Below are 17,671 nucleotides of genomic sequence, written 5' to 3' on the forward strand. Positions count from 1 at the left end.
CACTCAAACCCCCGCCGCTGTAAACATGCAGGGCGGAGCACGGCAAACGGGTGGCGAACATCAGAGGCTCTGTTTACAGCAGGCTTCATTTACCGTGTCTAATGTCCACTCGAGCGCCATCTGAGGATAAACACGCTGCGGTGATGAATGGGATCTGTGTGGGAAACCCTTCAGACCGCTGCAGGTTTCAGGAGCCGAGACCTCGACTGGAGGCAAATGTTCGAATCCCGACACCAAAGTGAGCACGCTCCACAGGGAGAGGCGACTCCACGAAAACTTTCATCAGAAAGTTCCAGCAACAAACAGGTCACTCAAGTGGGCTCCAGTTGGCAAAAGTGGTCGTCATAGAAACTCGGACCAATCACTTCTTACTGATGACGTCTGGTTCCAACATGGCGGCGTCCGTTTGGTGACTTCATTTGGTTCGAGCCGGACGTTAAACTTCGTTCACGTTGGGCTCAGAAACCCGTTCAAGCGACCGCTTCCAAGGTCCGTTTCGGACGTCCGCGTTCAAAAACCGTGGGAGTTTTTAAGTTTATTTTTCGGATTCTACGTACAAGAAACAAGTTACACCAGTTCAACTTCGACCAATCAGGGACTCGGATGGGATAGTGACTGATGGCTAGTAACATCCATGGACCGTTTGAAGATTGATCATAAAGGAGGATTTGAATAATCGCGGTTTGCTTAAAAAAACGCGTTCAAAATCCCACGGTAAGCGCGTTCTCGAATGCGGCATAAGCTATTTACTCAAAAACAGTCAATGTTCTGAGTCAACGTTGCTATGGCAACCACTCTAGCCAGTCTGGAGCGAGGCTGTTGGAAGTTTCAAATGAGGCACGCCATGGGGGGGCGTGGCCACTCATTCCAGTTCTTGAAAACAGTCAATGAGGGAAAAATGCTAACCTGTTAGTATTTAGGGAAATCCACAAACAGGTCAGTCCATGCTAATCCCCCCCCCACGGGGTCATTACCTCTCTTAACCACAGCAGAAAAGCTTAACCTGGAGTCGGGCCAAGGAAATGACCCGCTACGGCGGGAACCTGACAGTCAAGTTCCTCTTTCCACCTGTGGGAACTCGATCTCCACGACCTGAGAGGCGGGGCTTCAGAGGACGCTTCTCGCTGCAGGGTCTGACCCCCTGGAAACTGGACATGTCTTCATTTCCTCTGCCGGGCTGGACATGGGGGGGGGGTTAGAATACAGAGCGAGCAGCTCCCCCCAGCAGCCACAAAGGAGGCCTGTGTGGGAGCGTCCAGCAGCGCCGCTTTAACTCAGCCGGCCCTCTAAAGCTGCTTTTCAACCGCCGTTAGCAGGAAGTTTCCCAAGAGAGGGGCGCCAGGTCCTGAGAATCCCCCCCCACCACCACCACCACGACCATTATGAGTCGTCCAGAGGAGCCGGCAGCTCCGCGGATGGAGGCGTGCAAAAGTCCCCGAGGACCAGCAGCATTTGCATGAGGGTTACACAACAGGAAGTGGCCATAAAAGGAGCTTGGCAGGGACGAGACAATAAAAGCTCAGTAAAGTGAAAATGAAAAAAGAAAAGCTAATATACTGATGAAAGAAAAGCACAAGGAGTCCATAAAAGGGCATGGGGGGGGGGCAGTGTTTTCTCAAGACTTCCCATTAGAGAGAGAGAGATCTTTTCATTAAGTTGATCAGCAGGAGGCGGCCTTCATTCCAACTCCTCTGCACTCCTTTGGACTAACGAGTTTGGTTAATCATTCAACCAAAACTCCCAGCTAGATTGGTTTTTATACACCTGTACGTCACGTTCACTGTTAACCACAGAGTACTTGTCTGTACTTCTGAAGTAGTTTTCCTAAAGAAAATCAGAAGAAAAACTTGATATCTGAGCTGCGTTCGTGGATCTATACGTCTACAGGTGGATGCACCGGAATGGGGCGGAGCTGGGAGCTTGTGGCTCCGCCCAGTACTTTTTCTACGTCACAAATACGATTTTTTTCAAACAGCATTTTTGTATCTGCTCCCGATTCATTTGAAGTCTTAAAAATCCTCAGAAAGGTAAATGTAGGCTTCGTTTTCTCCAACAGAAAACACTATTTTCATCGGCGTTCCATGTTCCCATTTTCCCTCCTTATTGTCAACAGGATTGGTAAACTGTTGTTAACCACACGGTCTGTTATTTTGGTTTTTTGGTTATTTTTATTTTGGCTTTTTATGTTCTTGAGGGACATTTATAGAAAGAAAACAACGCTTAAAATTGCATTTCTGAGTATTTTTTTTAATTCAAATGATGAATTGTGAGCAGATGAAAAACTGCCGTTTGAAAATCACGGTATGTAATTGCTGGGCGGGGCCAAAGTCTCCCAGCTCCGCCCCTTTCTGATGCCTCCGCTGTAAGACAAATAGATCCACGAACGTCTTTGTTTCCAAGCTGGATTCTGGATCACAACTGGATTCTGGATCAGAACTGGACGGCTGCATTAGCAGGAGAGAGTCTAAACAAAGGGATGATGGGAAATGAAGGGAGCCTCACTCCTCGCCAACAGTCAGAGGTAGAGTATGCAGGAACTATGTTTTATGAAAACTACAGGTTTTGGGATTTTGGCTCATCATCATTCAAAGACCCCTGAGAACTAAGTAGATCAGTGGATGATCGGAGCGGATTTTCTTATTTTTATTACAAAACTTAGACTTTAGAGCATCTCTGATGCATCAAAGCTGCAACACAAGCCTCCTGATTCCATCCTGAAAAGCCGAACCTTCAGACATGTGGTTCCCCAAACGGACTGAACCAGATGATGGTCCAGATGAAAGGTCAGAACCACCGTCTCTACTCCTGCTCCTAAATTTGGCCGTGGACCTCGTCTGGCGCCCCCAGCCGCCCCCCCAAATCCATCTGTATGAAGTCCATCTGCTGGACTGTTCAAACATGTAGTTGTAGAGTCAGATAAGTTAATTCTTCTCTCTGAGTTCTGGTCCATCGCCTGTCCGTCCTGGGGGAGGATCCCTCCTTCATGTGGACACCCCTGAGGTCTCGTTTACCCTGAATCCGTTTTGTTTTTAGGAGTTTTTCCTTATTGTCCAGTTCAGTTTAGAATGTTCCTGTTCAATTCTATGTTTTCTATGATCCGTATGATTGTATGTGAACAGTCAACGGTTTGAATCCCATTGAGGCGACTAATGAGATTTTAGGCCATATCAATACAATTGAATTGCAGCTTTCATCAGGGTGACGTTTGTACCTGTGGCCCTGAGACACAAAGACATGCAGGATGGCTGACCCCAGGGTCCCGGCTGACCCCAGGGTCCCGGCTGACCCCCCTCTGACCTCCACTACAGGAAGGAGGGGCTGGTTTGGATCAATGGAGGAGAGCTGAAGGTGTCAGCTTTGTCAGTCAGAAGATGAGCGGACAGATGGCAAAGAGCAGCTCCAGGATGTGGGTTAGCGGAGTAATCCCGCAGCAAACGTGTCAGTGGGTTACCGTGAGGTTAAGACACGAGTGGATTACTGTGACAGATGAGGAGCTTACAGTCTACAAACCCCCCCAAAAATAATTCATCAACCCCTCCGAATAAACTGACTTTGGGGTTGCAGTAGAACCTCTGGATCCTCTGGGGCGGAACCGGTTCAAAGAAATGGCTCAAAACACCGGAGAAAACCGCCGTTTGTCCTGAAACTAAACCTCGCTTTAGTATCCGGATCCGTGATTTCCTTACCCCCCTCCTCCTCCTCCTGCTGTTGGATCCACGGACGCGAGAACTTTAACTCCCACGCTTAAAATCCCACGCGACGGCGGAGTGGAGTTCGGGTTCGGCGGCAGAACCGCCTGGCGCTCAGGCGGGACGAGGCTTCGGCGCGGCGGCCATCGACGAGAGTGTGGGCCGCCGCAGGAGAAGGGAGCCTTTCCGCTGGAACAATAAAGAGAATCACCGCCTCCAGCCCCGGAGGAGCGCGTGCACCCCGCCAAGGCGAGGGGCGGGCGGCGCGGCGGCGCCCCCTGCTGGTGCAGAGGGGAAACACATTCACAAATCTGCCACTACGTGGAGATTCAATGAATGGAAACAAAAATGTGAAGACTTTAAAGGTAACTCCGCGTAACATTTCTTGGTTAAAAAAGATTAACAAAAACAAAGTCTCTAAGAAAAAACATGTTGTGGCCCGTACGGGGATCGAACCCGCGACCTTGGCGTTATTAGCACCACGCTCTAACCAACTGAGCTAACCGGCCATGCCAACTACGGCGAAGATTATCATTATTCAACGTTGTCATCGTCCACCGATCTTTGAACCGGAGGTGACGTAACCGGCCACATTCGAACACTTTCATACACAAAGCGCCCTTGTAGTTTCCCGTTGCCATAGTTACCGGTGGAGAGGGCGAGACTGCTCCTGTGACCTAGTAAAATGGCGACCACAGTGTAGAACGGGACGTGAATGTGAGTAGTTTGTATCATCCGCGGCGCTAGCTGCCCCCTCGGCCGCCGTGGAGCCTTATTACCGCGTCGGTTCCGCGTTATTACGGCGGAGGATGAGTCTTTTCTGGTCCAAATGAGACAAATGCTGTAGGGTTTGGGGTTCGGTTGAGCAGAAAGAGCGCAGAACGACCCGCTAACGTTAGCTGTGGTCATGGACTGATCAGCCATTGTTTACATGCAGCTTCTGTCTGCAGCTTCCTCTGATGTTTCTCTGCTTCTCCTTTGCTTCTCTGAAGGATCTAAAGTGAGTTCAGGACAGGATTCAGGTCTGCGGTTCCATTGTTCAGCATATGGAGATCAGGATGGCCTTAAATGTCTTTGGTAAGCATCTTATTAAAATCTTATTTTTTTGTCATTTTAATCACCATTTGAGTGAATTGGCATCCTCTAATCGGTTAAAGGTTGTACATTTTTTTTAGAGAACAGAAGAAATGTGACCGTAACAGTTTAGTCCAAGGCAACTGTGCGTAAAGTTTCATTTCAGAGAAGAGAAGAGATTTAGACATTCCTCTAAAGTCAGATGACAATTTCCCAAAACCGCCGGCTAGCTTCCTGGTGCAGAAAGACGGTGTGTCCAACAGGTTTGCACGGCGCCATGACAGCCAGGAGCAGACGCTCCCTGAGCAGGAATGGAGGACAGGATGCAGAAGCCTCCGTGAGGGGCAGATAAGGCCGTGGAGGAGGTCTGACACGGGGCAGGAAGGCCGCCTACTGGTGTCACACACAGATATGGACGATGGCAGAAAACCCCACTTCAGAAGGTTTCTGTACCACAGAAGCCGAAAAGATGGTCGGATTTAAGTCTTTAGCTGCTCCGCTGGTCACCCAACAGAGGAATTCAGCAAAAAAAACATTGTATTTATGAAAAACAACAACCTTATCTTAAAAAAAACCCAAGATGTTCAGGTTGACCTCAACTGGTCAGGATCTCCGGTTACCAAAGATACGACTCTGAGGTCATTTTTAATCACGGTCGGATTCAAGGACACATCCGTCTGAGGTGTCCGGCCCGATTCCAGAAGCTCCTTCCAACAGGAAGTGAGCGTCCAAGTCCTTATCATCTCTACAGAAACGCTTAAAGCTCTAAAGGAGTTTGGTTCTGTGATCCAGAGACGACCACGACTGTAAATCTGGAATCCAAACATGCTCATGAGGATCATCCTGTGGAAAAAAACTATATAGTGTCTCTTGGCTGAAATATAATGTGTTTGAAGGACGGTGTTGTGCTCTATGGTCTGTTTGACTGATGACTAATGGGGAAATGATTAACTTTAGCTGCAGCTCATCCATTGTCCACATGGTGGCAGTGTCTGAAAGGGAAGGAGCTTTAAGGAAGTGAGGGACAGTAGCTACTGTGTATTTATCATTGACTGTGAAAACAATGGACGGCTCAACCCCTCCTGTCTCCTGTTCCCAAATAGGAAGTACCGTTGCTTCCTGATACGGGCGCCGCCTTGTTGAAACCAGTCCACAGTGATTGGTCCGAGACGCTCTAAGTCATCGTATCCATGGCAACTACTGTCGCCATTGCAGTTGATGCGATGACTCTGGCTGTGTCCAAACTCGACTGCTGCATCCCGGTCCTTCCGGGTGATGTTGTCCTTCGTCCAGTGGCTAGGCCGGATGTAACGGCTGTGAATTTGGACGATAATTCCAGCCGTTACATCCGTGAATGTCATGTTGCCTAGCAACCGTGAGTCCCGAAAACAGAGCGGAGTATTGAACCAGCTCAAAGTTTTCCTGCCTTATTTGATCCAACTTTTAATCTTGGAGGTGTAATTATAAAAACGTGTAATCATTTTTTAACACCGTCTCCCACTTCACAGTCTGCCACCGTTATCAGAAAATATCTAGGTTTGGCTGCAATGCATCTTGGGATATGTACAGCATAGACGGATACAGCAGATCAATCCTTGAAATCTGGGAAAAAGAAGGCCGTATCTTAGAGGCCGCATTTGAAGGAGTCGTTGAATTTGGACAGCTCGTGTCGCGTGACGTAAGCAGCCTTCAAATGCAGCCCAGGAAGAATGCAGCCCTAGAATTCGGACACGGCCTCAGAGCGATGACTGTCTACCGGATTCAACATGGCGGCGCCCGTGTCACGAAGCAACGGTGATGGATTTGGCCTCGTTTCACAAGAGCTGGAGGTTTCTACGGGTGATGTCACACCTCCATTCCTCCATTGTCTCTACAGTCTATGGTGCTTCCACGATGCTTTTGTACTGTCAATGGGATTCAGTTTGGTTTACAGCCCCATTCACACACACACATTCACATACACATCCACACACACATTTGCAGACATATACAAACATTTTGCTTCCATAAAAGTCACTTCTGTCACCACCAGGAGGAATGTGGTGTTCGGGGTCTTGCCAAAGGACACTTCACCACTTAGCCGTACAAGGCGGTAACCAAACCTGTGACTCATAGGTCAGAGGTCGCCCCCCCTCCCCTTGTCTGATGCCTCTTTGTGTTTCCAGATCATGACGATTATCGGCCGCCGGTGTGGAAGTCCTACTGTGAGTACAGGTCTTTGCTTGAATCGGTGTCCATGTTGTCAGTCGGCGGTCCTCACACACCAACTGTCTGTCGCAGTGTACCAGCTCCAGCAGGAGGCGCCACACCCCCGCAGAGTCACCTGCACCTCCGAGGTGAGACGCTTCCTCCCACCTCACTGTCCAGCCTTGTTTCAGATCCAACCTTTAAACCTGGAAAAGCCGATTTTCGTCAGTGCAGATTTTCCAAACGTCTTTCTTGGTTTGACTTGCAGCTGTTCAGCGGGTTGTTACCCATTCAATATAAACCTTTATTTTTTTTTTTTTAAATCAGCTTATTTAAGGTCACTCTGTGCTACTCCCCACTCTAGTGCAGACTTTGCCTGGGGGTAGTAAAGATGTGGGAGGGCACATCTGGTGTTTGTGGTTCCTATGGAAAACTGCTGAATGACCTGAGAGGGGCAGCTGGTGCTGACCGACAACAAACCGGTGGGCAGGAGGAATGAAAAAAGAACCCCAGACCCCCCCCCACATCTTCACGCCATTTCACAGACTCGCTGCTCTTATTCATTGTGGGGGTGTCAAGGTGTCGTGGTGATATTATGGCATGTATTTCACATTTCAGGAAGTGAAAAAGTTAACTTTTCAAACTATTTTCTCTAATAAATGTCGACTACTTTTGACGTGAAACAGAAAAGTTCACTCGTGTTTCCTCTTTGCTGCCTTCTGAAATCCTTCAGACTAAAGTTTTCAGTCAAAAATAGATTTGAAAGGCTTTGTGGAAGCTCACAAACACCACTCTGCCACGGGTGGAGGTTCAGAATCGGTCTATTTTTTGCGCTTAGGCTCATGAAAACAGCAGCGAGTCTCTCCTGCAGATGCGTGTCATGTTTGCCTCCGGCTCCAGAACAACTCATTTCATCATCCTCTCCAAAGAGGGACTGAAAATAGGCTCCCCTCCCCGTCTGATTCCGCTCCTCCCCTCAGCTCTCCACGGCGTGATGCTGAGAGTCGGCCACCAGCAGCTCTGGTTGCCGTCTGCGGTGACGCTCTTCACGTCTAAAAAGATTCTTCCAGAAAAGCTCTGAACCTCTCCGCTCCAGCCCCCGGATTGATATTCACAGCCGTGCTCGCCGCCCCCCGCTGATTTATTGGCTCAGCAGCAGTTTTGTGGGGAACCACACAATGTCTGACTCATGCACTATTCTCTGTGCACACACACTCACCAGGCAGCTTCGGGGTCCTGAAGCCCCTCCCACATGTTTGACATGGAAAACCTTTGTGTCCCCGCAGGTGGAGAACCGTCCTAAATACTACGGCAGAGAGTAAGTCCTCCTCCTTCTCCTCCTCCTCCTCCTCCCTGCGGCCATGTTGGCGCCTTTTCCACCATGACGGGTCTGCTGGAGGTTCTGCTCTGCTTCCGCTCAGGTTCCACGGGATGATCTCCAGGGAGGAAACGGACCAGCTCCTGAGTCAGGCCGAAGGCAGCTACCTCATCCGAGAGAGCCAGAGGCAGCCGGGCACCTACACCCTGGCCCTGAGGTGGGTTTGATCCCCGACCAGGAGCTCAGTTTTAAGTTCACAGAAACTCAAAGTCTCAAGTTTGGGGCGGTTTGCCAAAAGAAAAAAACATCTAAATGTTTTAAACCTTTCCAAACAAACCGCAGGAGATGAAAACGACAACGTTGTTTCAGAAGCACGGAGGTGGAAGTTCATAATTCGCACTTGTTGTGCAGATTATTGTGAAGTACATTTGTGTCTTTGTGACTCAAAGCTGCAGCTGAACTGAAAATGGTTCATTCAACAGGCCGTCGAGACTTTTTTATGCAATCCACCACAGTTACTGCTGGACAAATATGACAGAAAGCATCTAAAAAACTACCATCCAACTTAATAATCTTTGTTTTTTTGGGGCAAAAGCCTCACATGGAAAAAAAATACGTTTAAGGTGCTTTTGCCTCCGATATTTGTAATTTTTAAGACAAATTATTTAAAATACTTCAATACCAGACTTCATTTTTGCATTTGTTTGATTTTCTTGATCCTCATCTCTCTAAATTGTTTTAGCTGATGCTCCGCCCCACATCTCCAAGCCTCTCCTGATTGGTTAAATTTATAACAGTATTTCAGTGGCCTGTCATTCAGAGGTGGGACCACACAGTTGGAAAAATAATAGTTTCAGGTGAAACTAATCCAGCTTTTTAAACCCTGCAAACATTGTTTACATGAAACTATTACCTGAAGAGACTAAATCATCAAAGAAAATGTGAAATTTTCGGCTGAAAAGACACAATCATGACGGGAACCACATTTTACTCTGAGGATTTACACTCAGAAAAGATGAAAATTCATTTTTCTGCTCATGGAAATGGCTGTGAAAACCTAAAATAACTGCCGTGCTGTAATCTTTTCACTCTAGTTTCTGCGTCGCCGTACAAATGCTTTTCTTTGTCTTTTTTTCTGACCTGCAGTCGGTTTTCTACATTTTCTCCGAGCGACAGTCACACTTTTGAATTGGCGCACGGCTTGATATAAATGTGGTTTTGGGTCAGTCGGTCTATTCATAGCGATGCCACTCTTCCACCTGCGCTCTGACGGCCGTTCTAATTGCCTTCCATAAATACACCCTCCCTGACTGTCTCTGTGGGGGCAAAAAAAAGGATTTTGGGTTAATGACTCACTTGTGCCACTCAGATCCTGCAATGAATCTGTTGGGAAGGAGCTGAGAAGGCGTGGCCCCATTTAAGTCGACGGGTTTTTCTGTTGAGCTTGATGGTAAACCAGAGAAAGACCGGTTTCAACTGGAGGTCAGACCCAAAACGTCCCCCGTTTTCCACCAAAACCACCAATTCTTCATATTTCCATCAAACAAATGAAAACCACCATTATTAAAGTGCAGTAAAGAACAGCTGTCCGTCTCTGTTATAGTTTTAATCAACATTTTATTCCACATTGTCTTTTATTGTGGTTTTTTGTAGTTTTTTGTTTCGTTTAGGGTGAATTTAACTTTCTACAGAGACTGCAGATGAAGCAAAGCCTTCTGGGTAATTCTAGCATGTTCAGAGAAACACATGAATTCAAGCTGAAATAACTAACTAAAGATAAAGCATAGAAACATCAATGTACATGTTTTCTAAATAAATATTTGATCTTATAAATGAGAGTCATAAAAGTTCATTATTCATATTTAGCTATATTTAATTAAATTAACCACCTTTTAGCTCTTTTAATGGAACGAGTGATATGTGTGTCCTTTTTGTTAAAATAATAAAAATAAAATGTTTACATTCTGTTGAAGGAACGATAAACGGTCTGGTTCCTCTTTCCTCCTTTTTCAGGTTTGGGAATCAAACCCGAAACTTCCGTCTGTACCATGACGGGAAGCATTTTGTGGGCGAGAAGAGGTTCGAGTCCATCCATGACCTGGTGACGGACGGCCTCATCACGCTCTACATCGAGACGAAGGTGCACTTCCGGATCCGTCCTCCCTAAACACTGTGTCCGCCGTGACCTGACCTTCACCTCTTCTCTTTAAGGCGGCGGAGTACATCGCCAAGATGACCATCAACCCCATCTACGAGCACGTGGGCTACACCACCCTGAACCAGGAGCCCACCCTGAAAAACCAGGTGCAGCGCTGCCCGGACGAGCCCGACGCCGCCCGCGGCAGGAACGACTGCAGCACGGAGAGGGTGAGGAGCAAACAGAACCTCTGCTCAAGAGACGCAAAAGTGTAAATGTCAGAGATGAAGAGAGTAACCGAACCTTAGGATGCAAAAACCCAAAGAGGAAGAGGACAGGTTTATGGGATGGAAGTGAGGATGAATAGAAGAAGGGCAGAAAGAAACGGGTCAGGAAACCAGGGGGATGGAGTCCTTCAGGCATCGACTGGACAGAGTCAGAGACATGCAGGTAGAGTTAGGGACAGTTAGGTGGAGTCAGAGACAGACAGGTGGAGTCAGAGACAGATGAGTGGAGTCTGGGACAGAAAGATAGAATAAGGGACAGACATCCGGAGTTAGGGACAGAGTGGTAGAGTTAAGGATAGATGGGTGGAGTCAGGGACAGACGGGTGGAGTCAGAAAGTTTCAGTCCTGTTTGACGTGGATCTTTTTATTTTGAAAATATATCACACTAAGTGAAGTGCTGAGTTCTGGTCCGACCTATCAGTCAGGAATGGATTCATTCTGAGTCCGTCCTCAGAAATAGCCTGCATGAGGATTTCTTCGTCACTGCTCTTACCTGCGTCAGTAAACCTTATGTAACCAGAACGCTGCGCCTCCGAGGTGAACTAGTGCAGAACTATTCTAGTCGCAGCCTCCAGAAGACGCAGCTCAGGCCGCGTGGGCTGCAGGCAGAGGTGATCGGAGAATCCGAACAGACCATAAATGGAGCCGCAGGACGGAGGACCGGCGGAAGCTGGAGGTGGAGGAGGAGGATGGATGCAGTGATGGCCTCCCGCCAAGAGCTCTGCAGTAAAATTACATAACCGCAGAGATCCCCCAAAGGCACAGCTGGAGCTCAATGTTCAAGAGGAGCACCTCCCCTGCAGGCTGGACGCCACCACTCCTGCGCTCCTCCAAACACGCACGCTCTTCAATTTAGCAATAGAACCAGGCGTGGAGCGGTCGGCGCCGAGACTCCCGAGGCCTCGCGTGACCTGCGGCTCCACTGCGCCTCATTCATCACTGTCTGCGTGCTGCATGTGTGCACTCGTGCAGGGGGGGGGTTGCAGACACAGCAATGCAGGCGTGACTTTGAGCTGTAGCTCTGCAGGGAAAAAACACTCAAACGTCGTCTTCCTGCTGGGATTCAGGCAGACGTAACCAACTCAGCTCTGAGGATATAAAGATCATTTCATCCATCATGGCTCTGAATCTGGAGCCAGCAACCTTTAAAATCCTCCAAAATCATCCAATTAGTGATGCTTTCTTGTTTCAAATGCATTCAAAGCAAACAATTTCAGTTAAAAAAGCAGATTTTTATGTCAGAATAAGGTTGAAAGCTTCCATTCCGTCTGTCATTTTCCTCTCATTTTAACGGAAAAAATGCTGCTTGAGTTTCTGTAATTAATAAATCATAAATGTAAATCAGAGAAGTCGACACCACAAGGTAAAGGGGGGGGGTTAAGAAAAGAATAAAACAGCAGCTGGTCTGTAAGCTGCCCCCCCCCTCCCCCCTCCCACCGGGACAATCGATGAGGCAGAATTGGTTGTGAACAACAGGCCCCGCTGCACCCTGATTGGCTCGCTCCCCTCTGATTATGACCTGTTAAATTCATGCGCTGTAGCCCCCCCCCCCCCCCCCCCCCCCCACGCTGCTTCTGTCTGGAGAGCGTGTGATGGGGAGGGCGGATAAACCGAGCCACGTGGGCGGGAGCGCTCACCTAGAGGACACGCAGGAATTCTGTCACATCAGTCCGTGCGGTCGGATCACTCCGACTCTCTCCGGCTTCGTTTGGATCTCCATGGATGTTTCCCTGAACCATGCGGCTCCATCTCCGGGCTGCGATGATCCAACCGGCTGATCTTCCTCCTCCTAACCCCGCAGGACCTCCTTCACGCCCCCCTCTCCAGTTTGGACGCTCTCGTTAGATGGAGAGTGCGTAGTTTGAAACCGGCTTTTATTTTGAAAACCCCTTCCTTTAAAAGTCTTTTATTCCTATTTGGCAAATTCAACTTTTTTTTCTTCCAGTTTTCCAGATTTAGTTTTTCTTTTATTTAAATCCTTTTTTTTTTTTTTTTACCCACAATGCCGAGCAGAGAGTCGCCTGCTGTTGTCAAAGGAGGCAAAAAGCAGCATCGGAGGCGGAGAGAGAAGAAAAGCTCTCTGTCTAACTTCACCCTCGGCTTAACGGATCCGGTCCCGACCCCCGTACTCTTTGTTAAGCGGGCTCCGGCCCCCCCTAAACCCCCCTCCCCCGCTTCCACCTTCTGGCAGCCAATCAGATCGTTTGCCCTTTCACAGCTGACATCGCTGGTGCGGCGGGCGACCCTGAGGGAGAGCGACCTGGCACCCAAATACGAGAAGGTTCACAACTTCAAGGTGAGCTGTGTGCGTTTGTGTGCGTCTGTGTGCGTCTGTGTGCGTTTGTGTGCGTCTGTGTGCGTTTGTGTGCGTCTGTGTGCGTTTGTGTGCGTCTGTGTGCGTTTGTGTGCGTCTGTGTGTAGTCCGGCTGTTGTGTTTGTTAGGAGTGATGTGTGTGAAGGTCAGAGCTTCAGAGTTCCTCAGAAACACACACGGGTCATCAGGATGTCACCACAGCAGCCATAAATCAGTGGATTCAAACCTCTTTTTCTGACTCTTACATTCCTCTCCATCTGTCCAGGTTCACACATTCAGGGGCCCCCACTGGTGTGAATACTGTGCCAACTTCATGTGGGGTCTCATCGCTCAGGGTGTGAAGTGCGCAGGTACGGACGCTCTTCTGTTCAAACCCTTCCACCCTTCTTTTAGCCTGGATTTAAATCTCATTTAAATCTCGTTTCCTCGGACAGACTGCGGGCTGAACGTCCACAAGCAGTGCTCCAAGGTGGTGCCCAACGACTGCCAGCCCGACCTCCGGCACGTCAAGAAGGTGTACAGCTGCGACCTGACCACGCTGGTGAAAGCCCACAACACCAAGAGGCCCATGGTGGTGGACATGTGCATCCAGGAGATCGAGGCTAGAGGTGAGGCAAAAGAGGGGATTAGAAACCACCGCTTCTCTGTAGAGACCCACTCCCATGAAATGATGAAGGAGGTCACATATAAAGAAAACTATTGAAGAAGCTGCATTTCCAGAAGAAAATCCAGGGTTGATGCTATATTACTGAATGAAAATGACACTTAAAGGGTAATATTTGGCAAGATAAATAAATTAAATAAATAAATGATTGAAGTTGACCATAAATAAAGTGAAAACAGCACAAAACAAAAAAGATATTTTTGTGAAAAATGCCAGGTATCGACAAGCGAGCTTCTAAACCAAGGATTCCCCATTTATTTCAATGGAGGCAGAAATCCTGGAATAGCTGGAAAAGTTCAAGGATTTGAAGGACCAAATGTCACAGCTGGAAAAAGCTGAAAGAGCTGAAGATTTGAACAGTTGAATGGTTGAAATGGCTGAAAAGGGTAGAAGGAGTTAAGCAGGAAAACATGGTGGAAAATACTAAAATAAAGAAAGAGAAACAGGAAAACAATAGCTTTAAAATGGCATGTAAACAGAGTGCTCTCAGCAACAAGGAGGTGAATTTCTAATGAACTCCTGGAGCTCTGCAGAAAGTATTTCCTAGAAAACGACACAGGTTTTTGATTGGCTTTGAATCTAGAGGAACCGATGGTCGGAGTGGGACTTTAAAGTCCACAATCCTGTAGTTTGCTTTGATAAAATGTCTGAAACAAGTCACTGTTCCAAACCTCCAGGTCTTCAGTCTGAAGGGTTGTACAGAATTTCCGGCTTCAGCGAGCTGATAGAGGACGTCAAGTTGGCCTTTGACAGAGGTGAGCGGCGCCCCCTGCTGGCTTTTATGTGCTGTTGCTTTTTCCTCATCGGCCTTTCCCACCTTGGCAGACGGAGAAAAAGCGGACATTTCCTCCAGCGCGTATGAAGACATCAACATCATCACTGGAGCCCTGAAGCTGTACTTCCGGGACCTGCCCATTCCCCTCATCACCTACGACGCGTACCCCCGCTTCATTGAAGCTGCCAGTAGGTGTTCCGCCCCCCCCTGAAGGTTTGAAACTCGCTTTAGGGTTTCATCGTCAGGACTCGATATTGCTTTTTTGCAGAGATTTCAGATCCAGAGAAACTGCTGGAGTCTCTCCACGAAGCCTTAAAGCTGTTGCCGCCGGCGCACTGCGAGACGCTGCGATACCTCATGGGTCACCTCAAGAGGTCTGAGCACCTCCACGGCCTTTGATGGCGCCCCACCTCTGCCCCCCGTATATCTCACCTTTAACCGTTTGTTCACTCAGAGTCACCCAGTACGAGAAGGAAAACCTGATGTCCAGCGAGAACCTGGGGATCGTCTTCGGCCCCACGCTGATGCGGGCCCCCGGCCTGGACGCCATGACGGCGCTCAACGACATCCGGTACCAGAGACTGGTGGTGGAAACCCTCATCGCCCACGAGGACGTCGTCTTCTGAGAGCGGAGACGAGGGGGAAAACTCTGGAGATGCTTGAAAGTCTTCAAACCCATTTTTTAGCGTTGAAGAAGCTGAGAAGAAATGAAGGAAGTTCTGAAGGAGAAACCGTAACGAATAAACCAGCGAGAGGACAGAAGGATGCCATTTCTCTCTCGCTGTGGGATCCATCCTTCTGTCTTCATCCCTCCTTTCTTAAATTGGACTCCTTCACATTTTTTATTTCCCATAAAATTAGAAAGCGTTTGTGCCTCCCACCTCCGAAACAAAACGAGCCTCGGAGCGCAGGATGAGTCACTACGTTCAGGAAGACGGCAAACCCAACGCTCCATCAAAGGGAGAGTTTGACGTGTGCGTTAAGGAGGACAGCATGAGAAGTGACATCATAAGGTCTATTTTAGGTGCAGAGGAAGCGTTTTTCCTCCATAACCTTCGTCACAAATGCTTTCCTTCGCTTCAGTTCCAGATGTTTGCTGTCCATTTCTGGCTCTGAAGGTTAAGACAGCAGGATGAATGAATCAAAGAAGTGACCCGCCCACCCCTCAGAAGGATTTCACGTGATCTGGACCTACTCAGTCTCTTTTTTCTCTCTCATGAACTACTTTAGCTAACCTAAAATTGCACAGAGATCTAAAAAGCAAAAAACAGCCTTTTATTACTCAAGAGTAAATCAGTTCTGTTATCGGGTAAAGACGACGGCGGTTCGTCTGCGTTCTCTCCTCCACCCGCCTGAGGATGAAGTCGCAGACGACAGCCGCGTCAGGGGAATGTAAAAAAAGTAGTGCCAGTCCACACGATGTGTTGTCATTCGCTCGTGTCCACAAGCAGCAGGTGAACATGTGACCGGCTTCGTTTGACTATTTTAGCTGCTCTAAAGCAAATCTGCTTGGTTTGTAGAAGTAATCGCTACTTGAAGGTTCCTGCTCCGGTATAAGTGTTGGACGATTAACATGAAGGACTAAAATTTTTCTTCTTTATTGCGCGTAATTATTTGGTAAAGATGGATGTATCTCAGCACTCTGAACCCCGTCCTTTACCCCATTTTTGTCGGGGCGTTGCTTTCAGTTTGGCTTTAAATGCAGAGTTGGATTTAGATTAAACGGAATGGCATTAAAATTCGTTTTTCTAAACTTTTTCTTAGTTCCATGAAGATCGTTTTTCCACGTACCTGCATCCGATTAACAATTTGTGAGCCTCCAGTGATCTGTTTCTTTTTTTTTTAGCATAATGAAATCTGTATTTTTTATCATTGTCATTGCTGTGAAGTATTTTCTATGTTTTATGCATGGTGGAATTAAATTATTGATGATGGCTTACAACCTGTGGAATGAATTTACTTTATTATTTGATTTTGTTTTTTATTTGAATTGGTTTATTTAAAGCAATCAAAGCCAGAATAATGCACAAAACAATACAATCAGTAATTATACATTCATACAGAGACGTATCAACTTAGGATATTTAGACGGTAAATTAATTGTCGTTATTAACATGTTATGTCTTCACCTTAATGAAATTCATTATTTTTTTAACCTTTTATCTGGATCTAAATGTTCTGAACAGTTTGGGGGAAATAACATACTGGAAAAACTTTATTGATACATAGTTTAATACGAAAAAAGGTCTCCAAATACATAGTGTGGTACAATTTAAAATGAAAATGTATTCAAAATGAAGTTATTAGTCACTAAAAACCACAAAATAAAATGCAAACATAAATAATAAAAATATTTAGAAATGGGGAGAATTTTTCCTCAAAACTTTACCAAAATATTTTAATTATTTCTAACTGTAATTGTAGGTACAATTTTATAGAAAATGTAATGTTATGACAGTTAAAGAATAAATATAAATAAATAAAAGTAGTTCCGCGTGCTCGCTGGTGACGTTGATCTTGGCTGCCGTCAGGCCCAGAGAACGCACGCGCTCCCGTCCGCGTTCACGCACGTTCCCGGGCGCCGCAGGGTCTCCAGCGGATTCGGCGGCCCCGTCCTGAGGTCCTCTGCCACAGTTATCTACGTGTTACCGCTACTTTTTATTCAGGCGAACGACGTATTTGTAGCTTTTAAAACCAGTTTGATAGACAATAGTAACGAAATTCTTTATTAAAATATAAAAAGGATTCGTGCTTCGGCCTCGCGGCTCATAATGGCGGCTCTGCAAACGTGACGCAGTTATCGCAGCGAAATCGGTGAGTTACTTTCACGCTGTTACAGCACTAAATACGTTTCTGATATAATTCAATAAGACAAATGTTATATTCTGTATGGCTAGTTAATGTTTTAGTTAGTAATAGTGAACAGTAAAGTTTAACTTCTTAACTCTGAGCAACGACTTTGCTAGCAAGCGGTAGCCCCCCCCCCCCCGCCTTTAATATTCAAGTTTTTTATTTTTAGATTTCCATTAAGAAAAAACTTAAGTTAAGCGTTTAAAACTGAAAATAATTTTTTAAAGGTTTCTTGGTTTCTTGAGCTTTTCTTTTTGTTGAAGCAGGTAAGTTTTATTTTGTTAACAATTTTTTGTGACATGAAGATTGTAATTGTGTGCATTTAAAGACCCCCTCCAATGTTTTTTATTTTTTATGTTTTTGCATGTAAACTAGC

General features: G+C 46.9%; 2 protein-coding genes and 1 non-coding gene across 8 annotated transcripts in view; 1 reads left to right on the forward strand and 2 right to left on the reverse strand.

Moving 5' to 3' along the window:
* The window catches only part of LOC101170009 (FERM, ARHGEF and pleckstrin domain-containing protein 1), a 34,629-nt gene extending 30,681 nt beyond the window's left edge, over nt 1-3,948 (reverse strand). For 3 of the 4 annotated variants that reach the window (XM_023948962.1, XM_023948968.1, XM_023948960.1), the window contains exon 1: nt 3,687-3,948. The gene's annotated coding sequence lies outside the window, so the exon portion shown is untranslated. Of the gene's footprint in view, nt 1-974; nt 1,158-3,686 lie in introns of those variants that run through there. The other variant, XM_023948964.1, reaches the window with a different exon arrangement.
* Nucleotides 3,949-4,124: 176 nt separating this feature from the next.
* On the reverse strand, nt 4,125-4,198 carry trnai-aau. Its single transcript has one exon. It is a non-coding gene; the product is annotated as a tRNA-Ile (tRNA).
* A 92-nt stretch (nt 4,199-4,290) lies between these two features.
* Nucleotides 4,291-16,387, forward strand: LOC101159729 (N-chimaerin). 3 transcript variants are annotated; one of them, XM_004066624.4, is made up of 15 exons: nt 4,291-4,406; nt 4,682-4,766; nt 6,929-6,967; nt 7,044-7,099; nt 8,237-8,268; nt 8,372-8,485; nt 10,282-10,408; nt 10,480-10,635; nt 12,911-12,988; nt 13,272-13,356; nt 13,441-13,614; nt 14,348-14,425; nt 14,496-14,633; nt 14,714-14,819; nt 14,900-16,387. In XM_004066624.4, the coding sequence occupies exons 2-15, from the start codon at nt 4,736-4,738 to the stop codon at nt 15,069-15,071; spliced, it is 1,386 nt and encodes a 461-aa protein (XP_004066672.1). In that variant the 5' UTR covers nt 4,291-4,406; nt 4,682-4,735; the 3' UTR covers nt 15,072-16,387. The 3 variants fall into 3 exon arrangements, with proteins under 3 accessions (XP_004066672.1, XP_023804761.1, XP_020565108.1); XM_023948993.1 differs by lacking the exon at nt 4,291-4,406 and having other exon boundaries at nt 4,432-4,766; XM_020709449.2 differs by lacking the exons at nt 4,291-4,406; nt 4,682-4,766 and adding an exon at nt 6,049-6,602.
* The last annotated feature ends 1,284 nt before the right edge of the window (nt 16,388-17,671 follow it).

The sequence above is a fragment of the Oryzias latipes genome, chromosome 2 (assembly GCF_002234675.1).
Source record: "Oryzias latipes chromosome 2, ASM223467v1".
NCBI classification, from domain to species: domain Eukaryota; kingdom Metazoa; phylum Chordata; class Actinopteri; order Beloniformes; family Adrianichthyidae; genus Oryzias; species Oryzias latipes.